Source organism: Oreochromis niloticus, linkage group LG15 (genome assembly GCF_001858045.2).
Source record: "Oreochromis niloticus isolate F11D_XX linkage group LG15, O_niloticus_UMD_NMBU, whole genome shotgun sequence".
Classification (NCBI taxonomy): Eukaryota; Metazoa; Chordata; class Actinopteri; order Cichliformes; family Cichlidae; genus Oreochromis; species Oreochromis niloticus.
The window spans coordinates 20,339,665-20,351,952 of NC_031980.2; the positions used below are offsets into that span (position 1 = coordinate 20,339,665).

Consider the following 12,288-nt stretch of genomic DNA (forward strand, 5'->3'; position numbering starts at 1 on the left):
AATGAAATTTAATGAAAAGAAGACTGACAAGTGAATGTCATGGAGTCGATGTGAACAGGACACAAATGCAGGAAGAACAGAGCAAAGAGAGTTATTTTATTTGGCTAAACAGGAGGACTATTGAAAAACTAACTAACTAACCATCAAAATAAAACAGGAAATAAAGAAAAGACAGGACTCACCCTAAACATGATCACAGAGGATACAAGCACATAGATGAGACAGAGGGAACACGAGGGAACTAGAAACACAAGAAGAAATTCTCAAAATAGGCACCAACACTAAATAAAAGCCAAGAATTCAAGAAAATTAAATGCAGGAACGGGGAAGTAAAGCACTCAAATAATACAACAAAAAACTAAGATTCAAAACTCAAATGCAACACAAAGCCCTTGGACCGTGACTTCGAACACTGTGGGTCATGTAGCAGTCCAGCTGCCAGGAAATGCCAGTGTTTGATGTAATCGCCGGAGTACCCGGGGAGAACCCACGCAAACACGGGGAGAACATGCAGACTCCACACAGAAAGACCCCGGCCTGATAGTGGAATTCTTGCTGTGCGGCAACGGTGCTAATCACCGTGCCACCGTGCCACCGTGCTGCCCCACGGCGGTGGCACAATATATATTTCAATACTATCGATATATATATATATTTTTTATATATATTTTTGGTATTCGAGTAAAATTTGCAGGTGCTGCATCTGATTAATGATGTTTAAAGGGACCAATGAGGATGTCAAAGGGGATAAATCCTGAATGTGCACATTTTTACGTTTAGACCAATTTACTGGACCAGCTTCATCAGATGTTTGTTTGGGTTGGCACAGTGCTCTGAAAACCAGCGATGGTGGTTCACAGCTCGAGGTTTTTATAAAGAAAATTTCAAAATACAGAGAAAAAAATATTTTTACCACATCTAACAATCCGATTGTTGGTTTGTTTTTCTTGAACAAAAGCCAAATTTTGTGTCTCTAATATATTTCTAGTTTATCTGAAAACTTTCATCATTCCAGCTCTACATGGGTATAACGGTACGATACGACTTACTGCACACGTTTGTATCATGATTTCAGTCTGTTTCAGAGTTGTGACACCTTTGTTGTATGAAATGTTTGTTTCCTGTTCCCCTTTTTTGTTTACAAATGTGTTGCATTAACTGAAAGTGGAAACGCACAAACATCCTCAGAGCACAGTCTTTGATGATTTTGGGGTAATCTCCGTAACTGTCAGTAATTTCTTACACTGCTAGTGTTGAACTTTTTTTTTTTGTTAAATCAAAATCCAAACGGATGTTTGTAAAGTGTTGAACAACTTCTGTGTCATGTGGAGAAATAAATAATAAAAAAAGATGTTTTTCTTTGTGGTTGATTTCATTTAATACCCACAATAAATTATTTCAGAATTTTTAGTTACATAAGTAATTTAATGGCTTGTTTGAATCTTGTCGTTGATTGGTGGTTAGCTCTATCATCCTGACTCAGTACTGGCAAAGGTCATGTCTAAATTGGCCACTTAATTAAGAACAAGTTTCTCACTATATAAATTATTTTAATACTACAAAGCTCATTTAACAGCTCAAGGATCCACAAAGGTTTACAGCTTCAGTATTTTATAGTTACAGTAATGGAAATTGAAAAAAAAATGACCATTGGTTTTATCAATGAGTTTTGCAACTAAACTGATCTAGCTTCAGGATGCATCTAAAATGCATTCAGGCTGGCTGTCGTGGAAATTGTGAATAAACTACAAACACCTGGTGAGTGACTTTTTGAGGTGGGTTTAATTACATGTTGCAATATGGAGAGAAACGCTCCGGTCAAACGCCAAACAGGTCTCTAATGATGGCCGCCGCCCTGATCTCTTATATACACACACAGAAAAAAACGTTACACAACACATCACGTGAGTCTATACCTTCAGTTCAGCTTGTTGTGGAAAACTTCCCCTTCAAAGAATTACAACCCTGCCGTCACCTCCCTGCCTCCCACAGACAAACCCCAGGCCCCCACTACCTCTCTGTCCAACACCCCCACACACGGCGCCTGGATCTCTCTGACCTCCTCACAATGACCTCACTGTGTGTGTGGAAACATAAGACACAGATGTAAAGCTATCCTAAGTGACAAAGTGATATTGTTATAATATGTTATCAATACATAGAATAAAGAAATTTGCCCTTACAGTGGTAAATCCCAGTGTTACTGCTCATCAAGTCAAGCTTTAAAATCAAGAGGCTATATAGAAATCCTTTGAGAAAATCCTTATACGTATCAGAGCTATTGGGACAACACAGACTTACACAATGTCAGGTGGTTTTCATGCTAGTTATAATAGTGACAAGAGATTAGTAGCATAAATTTGTATTAATAATAATAACAAAAAAATGGGTTACAAGATATAAATGTTTATTTATGTGCAGAAATAAAATAGAAAACAGTAGACTTAAAAATTGCTCATATTAAAATGTAACAAAAACAAAATTGGATGAATGTGGAAGGAACTGAACAAAACTTAAAGAAGAAACCCGAATCACAAGATCCAACAAATGATGAGGGAAAGATAAAGGGGGAGGACAGGACTTTATATACATTGAGGACTAGTTGAGGTTGAGGATAAACACAGATGAAGACAATCAGGGCAGAGTGAGAAATAACAAAAATAAAAAGTAGGACTAATGCGATACATGAAAGAAAAGTAAACTTCAAAGTAAAACAGGAAATAAAAAATTAAAGCTACAGCCAGTACTCGCACTAAACATGATAACAAAGAGGTTAAAGGATGTAGATGAGACAGGGGAAACTCAAGGGACCTAAAACACAGAAAGAAATAGACACCAACTCTTAATTAAAAAACATAATAAGAAGACTTCAAAAACTGAAACACTGGAACAGTGAAGTCATTAAAATGGACACCAAAAGTCCGTAACTGAAATAATCTGTATGAAATGAGGCTCAGCATTACTCCAGAACTCAGATACAAACACTTGGTGACACTGGATGCTGGGAATCATTCAGTAGGTCAGCTGCCATCATTACTTGGTAAATTTAATGCTTTTAATTAACCTGAACTGCAAGTGTAAGCAAGGTTTAAATGAAATTTCAACCTCCACATGTCTTCTGCTGAATTAACCAGGAACAACTTTTATTTTTTGTTAAGCTGCAAATATGTTAATAATATACAAATGTTTGCAGAAAAGTTTTTACCTGTAAAATATCGTAAAATATAAATTTATAACTATATCATTAATATCTATACAAGGCTTATGTGGGTACATTTAGATATTCACACTTGGATCACATTATGGAAACACACTGGTCTGATTTCATAAAGAAAAGAAAGTTTCTATTTACATTTATTTACATAGTTTTAATGGAGGATATAAAGACGTGATTCTGGATTTGAAACCAAATGTTTGTTATAATAATGGTATCTATCTAATAGTTTATGTTAATTAGCATGTTGCTATCAATCTGTTGTATGCAAACACAAAATTAGTCTTTAACTTAAATGCGAGTCCTTTTTGTCAACTTGAACTATGTGACTGGGAAACTGACAGTAGAGTAGAGGCTGCTGGGATCAGCAGTGGCTGCAGCAGAAGAGTAATGAGCCTTCACGGTGCTGTAGGTCACTGCATCACCTTCATCATCACCCCGAACCTGGAAAACAAGAGTGACATAACACTGTGACCCTGAAGTGGATAAGCGGTTTGATGGAAGTACTGGAAGAGCACTTAGAGATCACATGCTTCTGTGTTCAATACATTATTTTTAGTTTCAAAGAAATTGTTGAAAAAACAGATTCTTTGTTTGCCCATGCTCAGCCTCTCCACCAAGTTCTATGAAGTTCTGTTTTACAGTGAACAAGTCGCCCATCAAATTTTTTGTACTTACTCACATGATTGCTGCAGGAGGACTCAGTTAACTATGCTCACATCAGCATAAACAATCCATAAAAGGTCTGCATGCTGTAATAGCTGATGTATAGCCCTTGCCCTTCAGGGGGGGTTGTGCTCTCTGTGAGCTCTTGTTACTGATGTTACCAAATAAATAAAAAAATATATACTGTATATAAATGTAGTAAATAAATAAATAATACATAAAGACAAAATCTTACCTGAACTTTATTCGTGGTCTTGTTGTAGCTGATGGTAGCGTAGGAAACTTCAGGATCCGCCTACACAGTGAAGACAAGAAGATACAGACACATGGACAACAATGATGAGATAATTATTATGATTCTATCTAACATTAATCTATCTGTCATCTGTTATCTGTTATTATTATTATTATTGTTGTTTTTGTTGTTGTTGTTGCTTATAATAGAAGGTGATCACATGCGCTATGAAATGTTTTTTGTTTCAGTCTTTGTGCAGTGGAGCTGAATCAGTCTGTTAGAGAAGATGGCCAGATGTGGATGCCCAGATGCTTGTACCTCCTCCACCACATCAACATACTCCATATATCTATTCTCTTCCGCTTATCTTTATCAGGGTCACAGAGGGGCTGGAGCCTATCCCAGCTATCATAGGGCGAGAGGCGGGGTACAACCCGGAGACGTTGCCAGTCTTTCGCAGGGGAAACAGAGACAGACAGACAATAATACCCTCCCAGGATAAACACTGGTTATGTAGCCATCATCTTCCTTCTGAAGTCTTTTGCCATCTGTCTGGCCTTGTTCACATCCAGAAGCAGATCATTCCTCCCAGACCACTCCTCAAAATCATCCACTAGTGCTCTGTGCTGTTACAATTAATAATACTTCAAATACTTCGAACCACTGTAGAATTGTCAGAGTGTAGGTGGCATATAATCCAGATCCTGAGGTGTAGAAGGTGAGCGAGGAAACTTGATAGTTGTTAAGCTCTGATGGTGTTAAATAGGAACTGGACAGGATGATTTCCATAACATTGGAATCTTGTCCTGCTTCAGATTCATGTTGTAAATGTGACTCAGGATGACAGACAGCTGGATAGCACAAGTCCTCAGCGGAATTGTTTTTATGTAGTTTCTTCAGAAGTTTTCTAATCTGTTCAGAAGTCACAGCCAAGCAGTGGGTGTTTCTCAACTACATCCGTAGGTCCTCAGTTCCTCCATTTCTGCAAATCTGAAGGCTTACGTCTTTGTATTAAGCAGTTTTTTCAGGTCACACTGATGTATAATATAGTAATACTAGCATCAGAGTCTCAGTGTGTCATGCATTTACATTTAGAGAACACATTAAAGAATAGGTGGGTGTAACTCTGCTCTGGGTGTAGTGTGTGATCTCACCGAGTCCTGACTGGTTTGAGGAGCAGACCGAGTCTCTGCAGGGTTTAAACTCAGTCCCTGAAAAACAGACATAATCTGGTTACATCAGGTGGTAAACTGTGTCTGTGAAGGCAGCTTAGTTCTTGTTAACACCGCTCAGAGATGATCGGATTTGTTGTTTATTTAATGTCAGTTGAAGAAACATTTAATTATTTATAGTAAAACTCACAGCATCTTCATCCATCTGTGTTTTGTTTCCTGTAAAGACACAAAAAGTCAACTTTAACATTCACTTGAAAACTTATAGAAGTTTTATTTGTAAATCTTCTCACCTCTAGTTCTCTTCCATCTGATGAAAAACACAACAACTATCAAGAGTGAGACCAAACCCACAGCTGGAATGATGAACCACAGGACACCTGGCAAAAGGAGAAAAACAAAAAGCCTCTAAAGCATTTTCTAGTTTAAAACATGGAAAATATGACTAAAGTGGGCTGCTGTGTTTACAAAGTCAGCTGGTATAATGTCAGAGACATTCACTTTCATTCACATTATGTGAACCAAAATCAGTTTATTTCTATTCACAAAGAAAAGAAAATCCCAGGAACAGAAAAGTTTGAGTTCAGACGCGTGATTTTACTGACAGACAACGATTAAATGAATAAATATATCTCCACCCACAGCCATGATATTCAGAGACAGATTATTATGTTTAATACAAAAATGAAAACATTTTCAGACCAAAAGTTTCCATCTTATGTTTCCTGTAGGATACATGTCTGACTGTCACTCAGCTAAATGTACATAAATGTAATGAAACGACTGGAATAAAAATATAAAAACCAAAATAGAAACATAATAAGTCAAATATATGTTACAGTATATTTTTAACTTTTCATTTGTAGGCACATGGTTGAGTTACCATGTTGTGAATCTCCTGACGGTTTGTTGTTTGCTGTCGTGCTTTCACTTTCCACAGTTTTTGCTGTTGTATCATCTGAAATTAGAAGTTGAAAAAAAGAGAGAGAGAGAGAATGTATTTTTCTTTTGTTTGGTCAACTTAATTTTAGTAACATCACCTGATTTTAGAAGCGTCTTAATTGTTGTTGTTGTTTCAGTTTTTCTGGCTGGTTTCTTTGTTGTTTTTGTGTCACCTGAATAAATGAAATAACACAACATAAAACTTTTCCATGTTTTTCATCTGTTGTAAATTCAAACTTTAGCTGATTTTAGTCGTATTAAATAGTTGATCATGATCTCACCTGTTTCCTCACCTGAGGTCTGATGGCTGAAGGTAAACAGCTGCACTTTTCCTGTTTTAGTATCAGTCACTTCACACTTCAGTATTTTATGACTTGATGAGTATAAATAATTATACTTCAGAATAGACAGAGTGGTGGAGCAGTCAGTCTGTGAAGTCACTATTTGTTTGTTCTCTTTGTCCACAGCTTGACCTCTAAGCAGCCACTTCACTGTGTGATGACACTCTGCATGTGTCACCACAGAGCAGCTTAACTTCACCATATCAGTGTCCTTATGTTCAGTCACTGGTGAACATAATGTAATAATGTGAAAGACAAAATCGTGTATTAGGACAGATATACTAATCACTTTAACTGATTATTGTTTAATTATTATAAATATGATTAATGTTTTTATTTCAACAAGAGTTTGAGCTAAAACTATTTTGATGTAAATACTCACAGGTAATAACAGAGAGATGAACCAAAGACTGATGAACCAGAGTGTGTTTAGATGGTGTTTCCTCGACTTTGTATTGTTGACAGGAATAAAAACCAACATCCTCAACTGTGAGCTTCTTTATAAGCAGAGAACAGTTCGCTGTAACACTCAGTCTGTCTGATTTAGTTTCGGCTTCTTCACCAATCTGTCCAAGTGTGATCAGCTCTACTGCTGTTGGTTTGTTTCTTGAAGCAAACGTCCACGTAGTACCATCACAGTTATTCTGCTCATCTATCACATTTAGACAAAGCAGAGTGACGTCACCTCCAACTTTCATAAACATGGATGTTTCATTTACAGATACTGTTGAGAAGATTGAAGAGAAATATGAAAATAAATTAGAATACAGCAGTTTTTACAATCAGAGTGAAGATCATTTTAGACACAAGTTTATAAACAGAGCATGCTCAGCTGTCTTATTTACTGTAAAGGTTACTGACTGTATTAATATGAACAATATTTAGTTTGACTGCTATTAAAATGTTTCCTGTATTCTTACCTGCAATCTGAATCATCAGCATCAGACATAAAAACATTTGAATCCATCTGAATTCATCCATCGTGCTTCTCTGTCTCACTTCTTTCTTGTTCTCGATCTCGACTGTCACAGTCTCTGAACTGTTGACTCTTTAAGACTGTTTGTACTTCCTGTTATTTGTCAGTCGTCACATCCTCACCACAACTTTAGTAATTATCTGTTCTTTCCCTGTTTTGTTGATGTTCATGTTTCATAGAGGGGTTCATCAGCTATTTACATCTCTGAAATTCATGAATGCATTTTTATAAAGAAAAACTATTGTAAAGAGAAATGATAAGAAGACTCAGCAGGTGCACATTGTGTCCATTTGTGTCAATGACGTGTTTGACACCATGAAAACAAAAAGATGACTGAGGACGATGAATGTGTGAAGATTGTTAGTAAAGATAAATGTTTCCATCCTCTTTGTTTTAACAGAGCATGTTAGAAAACAGACAGCACATAAGAACAAACAGTCGAAGCGTCAAACTCCTACATGCAGGCTGATGTCTAAGACATGAAGATATCCAACTGCAGCTATAGAAAATACAGCAGATAAGATATGTTAGTGGACTGAGACCCTCCTCTTCCTCATTGTTAACATGAAGTTATTTCTTTCTGAGAGCTGAAGAGGAAGTGTTTCTGTGAGAATGTGAGAACCGCAGCAGCAGCAGAGCTCTGGACTTTTGACTGTATTAATAGATAAACATCAGAAACACAAATGATTAAAACACTGATGAAGCCTCTGATTTGGACCCATTTTCTCATTTTTCAGTTTGTCCATCTTTGACTTGTCTTGTTTCACCAACCACTAAATGGATCTCTCTCTTCTCTCCTCTGTTCTAAAAATGAGTTTGGGGAATTACAATATCCTCTCATCATGGTGTACTAAGGATATTTATATTTTATGAGTCACAGTCAGGAGGATGCAGGACAGAAAATGAGGAGGCACAAATGAGAGGAATGAGAAATTCCTTGGGAGATGCAGGTGTGATTAACAGGTGACTGTACACAAACTGACAGACTGAGGACCTCTGGTGGACAGAAAAGGGTACTACATTAAAAAAAAGTTCAGCCCTAAACTGTGACAATTAATAATTTATTTTGCATAAATACAGTTTCACCTGCAGCAAACACTGAAACTGGATAGAAATCTGTCTTAATATTGAGATCAAATTAACATGAACAAAACAGAATATTTATACAGATTCTAAAGATCATTAAACACATGTTATAAAACGCACACTGGAAAAAATACAAGATAGTTAGGACATAAAAACATCTTCAATCAGACTAAAACAAAAATACCATGAAACACACACACACACACACACACACACACACACACACACACACACGCACACACACACACACACACTTGGTTAAAATGACATGACTGCATTCAGCAAGATATGGTTTTAACAAATAATAACCCCAGCATTAGTGCAGCGTAACTGGCTTCAGCTGCTCTTCATTATGTTAAATCCCAGGATGAACCTGGTCATGAATTTGTCATGCTGCAGCATCCAGCCGGAGGCGAGCAGCAGCCAGAGTATCCGACACTCATCATTCAGTCACAGAAGGGCTGACAGCTCTGAATACATTAACATAGACATAACATAGATTAACATAGAAGTCAAAATGGACTCATCATATCTAAGATATTTAATGTTTAAACCAGATGAGATGATACTGATAATATAACAGCAGTGATTTTGTTGATCAGTGCAGTCTGATTGAAACAGCAGAGTTTCCCACATTTTCATAGTTGACTGGAACATCTTCACCTCTATCATAATGTACCTGCCAAATAAATTATTATTAGTCCTTTATTTATCCAGGTAAAAATCTCATTTCCAGGATAGACCAGGGATCATGGCTGCAAAAGTCAAAAGCAAATGCATCACATAACTACATAACAATTAAAAAAAATACAATATTCCTACAAACAACAACAACAGATCATTAAGAGCGACATTAAAAACAATCACAGTGACTAAAAGAGTTATTCTCTCCTTTCTTTAAGATGGACTTACAACATAACCATTTCTAACATTTTCAGTCGCTTCTGCAGATTATTCCAGGAAACAGGGGCAGCAAATTTAAAAGGCTTTTTTCCTAATTCTGTTCTGATTTTCGGGGCAATAGATTGTATGATATCGTGGGAATGATAGTGGCTGCTATCATAATGTTCCTGTCAAATAAGTAGAAACAAGATAAAGTATATCAGATTAGATTAAGAAACATGCATTTTCTTTCTTTTAAATCCTGTCTTGTCTGAGAGTGTTTGCATTCAGAATCATGATCTGAATGTGATGTTGTGCCAAACACATTTGCTTCTCCAACATGAGCTCTACAAATTCTTTACAAGCTCCTCTTGTTTCTGTTTCCTTGACCTGTTTACTTTTTTATTTCTGTTACGTTGTATTTAAAAAGGAGGGGTGGGTCATTGCCCAGTACAGCCAGCAAAGACACATGAATGGCCCAACCCACTGCGGTCTGTGAAGCCCACGCCCCCTCCTAACACACACACACTTCACTTTGCTGCCTTCTGGCAAGAAGTTCCAGAGCATTCAGGTCCTCACTGCCAGACTGCAAAACAGTTTCTTCCCTCAAGCCGTCAGACTCCTGAACACTCGGTGACTGGACTGACACACACACACACACACACACACACACACACGTCACTACCTCAAGCACTTATCTGCACAATCTCCTACACGCACATGCACAACTTAATGGAAATATAAGACTGGGAGCTGGAAGACTGCCCCAAGAATGAGAGAGACAGCTAACAATTGGCTGAGTAAGCGCCCCCATTCCCCACACCCCGCCACAGGAGGCAACCAACTGCTAACCTGAGTTTGCAGTGACAACCACTCAGAGCACCACAGTGCCTGAGGCAGCACCTGTTGCTCCCACTGCAAATACCAGTTGAGAGCATATAGATGAGTCCCAAGTCATGGGACTGCATCCCAACCACAGTTATTTTCACACCTGACAGTAGACACACACAAAAAGGACAAACTAACAAACTAGTCTGAGTCTGAGACAAGCTTCAGCCAGCAATTGATGCCCCCCTCCCCCCATCTCCAAAAAAGGGCCTGCAGGCATTGAAGAGCCCCTGAGACACAGACGGGACATACTGATGCAGGCCAACCCACCCCATAGAGTGAAGCAGCCAAGGGGGGCTAAACCACTCCCAGACAGGAAGAGACCCAACCAAAAACTGGGCAACACAGGGAACCAGGGCTCCAGGCCCTGCAAGTGGAAGAAGAGCCCAGCAACCAACCAGGAGCACCTGCAGCCATGAGCACAAAATGCAGCACATCCCAAGACTGCAAGGGAGTCCCCACCCCAGCCCTTCACCACCACCTGAGGACGGTGCAGGAAATTTACATGATTAATAGATTTCATTTTTTTTATTTAGAAATATCAACATTGTTGTTATCAACATGACACATATGAATACAGATTATTTATAAACAAACATGATTTATTATGTGTTAGCGTATTTATTTATTCAGTGCATGTGGGTTGTTTTTTGTTGTTTGACATTTTCCTGTTTTTTTTAACTAGTTCATTTATTTCAATTAATCAGCTTATTTGTAACCATGTTAAAACGGTCATTTATTGAAATGTGTTAAAATATTAAACTTTTTTGAATTCCTTCTAAAAATATAAAAAAATGAAGGTTTAAGTGTTTAGAAAAAAAATTGGAATTACTTTTAAAATGAGTACAATGTGTTTAATAAGTTTAAAAGAGCATTTCCATTATATGTGGTTTATTCTTACAAGTATCCTGTTTATTATGAAGAGCTCATGATTGTAAAAGGCACTGAATGTGGTTGTGATCGGTAGCTGGACTGTGAGAATTTGCGATGGAAAGTATGAGAAGTTTGTAGAAGTGTGTATGAATGAACTGGAGTATCTGCTTGAAATCCACCGAGCAGCTGCTCACTTTAGTTTTAGTTCAAGATCCCTCGCCATCCTGAAGATGCTCGCTGACCTCTCTGCATTCCTTCATACATAACTGGTATGAACTGGTCCAATTTCAGATGGCATACTGTTCCAGATCATTTTCTAATGACTTCATTTCATTGTCTCAGCCACAGATGATAACTGGAGACATACAAAGCTATAAATAAAGCTACAGAAAAATCAGCTGGTGGCCTATAGAAACCATGTCCTCCACCCTCTGGAAACATGGGACCACAGAGCTCATAGAAGCAGCATAAAAATGACGTCTAAAGTGAGTCTAAGTTTGACGTTGAAAAGTCGTCCACAACCAAATCTGGACTATAAATAGCCCGTACACGGAGACCATACAGATGTCAACACTTGATGTTTAGTAGACATCTGAAAAAAGATGGCGTTCCAAAACAATCCCTTCAGTGGACTGACGTATAAAAACGTCACTCTGACGTCACCTTGCGCAGTGGGGTGCGTCGTGTTTTGTTAATTCGTGATTTGTTGTTCAAATTCTTTTGCTTTGCATCCTGCTGGTTTTCTTTCAGTGTGTCAGCTGTTGGGACAAGCTTAACAACTTTATCACAAATATTTAATAATAATTTCAGTGACAATTTAAAGGCAGATGACAGCATCAATGATCCACTTTCCCAAAGCAAACCCTCACATGTGGGGTTCAAACCAACAACCTTTCACTTCTAAACTTCTGACTCTCAGTCGTCTGCTGAACCACATTTCGCTCAACAAATTCAAAATAATCTCTGAAATGTCGTTTACAGTATCAGAAATACAACATTTAGAAGTTTTTGTT

General features: G+C 37.8%; 3 protein-coding genes across 3 annotated transcripts in view; all 3 read right to left on the reverse strand.

Annotated features, from left to right (window-relative positions):
• LOC106097797 (uncharacterized) overlaps window positions 1-7,638 on the reverse strand; it is a 37,808-nt gene extending 30,170 nt beyond the window's left edge. The window contains exons 1-8 of the mRNA XM_025898678.1: window positions 7,491-7,638; window positions 6,953-7,294; window positions 6,511-6,795; window positions 6,328-6,402; window positions 6,171-6,245; window positions 5,581-5,667; window positions 5,478-5,506; window positions 5,270-5,326 (exon numbers count right to left, since the gene is read on the reverse strand). Of these exons, the coding sequence (XP_025754463.1) occupies window positions 5,270-5,326; window positions 5,478-5,506; window positions 5,581-5,667; window positions 6,171-6,245; window positions 6,328-6,402; window positions 6,511-6,795; window positions 6,953-7,294; window positions 7,491-7,551 (1,011 nt within the window). The 5' untranslated portion in view covers window positions 7,552-7,638. The remainder of the gene's footprint in view (window positions 1-5,269; window positions 5,327-5,477; window positions 5,507-5,580; window positions 5,668-6,170; window positions 6,246-6,327; window positions 6,403-6,510; window positions 6,796-6,952; window positions 7,295-7,490) is intronic.
• Window positions 1-12,288, reverse strand: part of LOC109194820 (uncharacterized) — a 183,095-nt gene that overhangs the window by 65,498 nt on the left and 105,309 nt on the right. The window lies entirely within an intron of this gene.
• LOC109194817 (uncharacterized) overlaps window positions 8,638-12,288 on the reverse strand; it is a 71,463-nt gene continuing 67,812 nt past the window's right edge. The window contains exon 8 of the mRNA XM_025898681.1: window positions 8,638-9,102. Within this exon, the coding sequence (XP_025754466.1) occupies window positions 9,079-9,102 (24 nt within the window). The 3' untranslated portion in view covers window positions 8,638-9,078. The remainder of the gene's footprint in view (window positions 9,103-12,288) is intronic.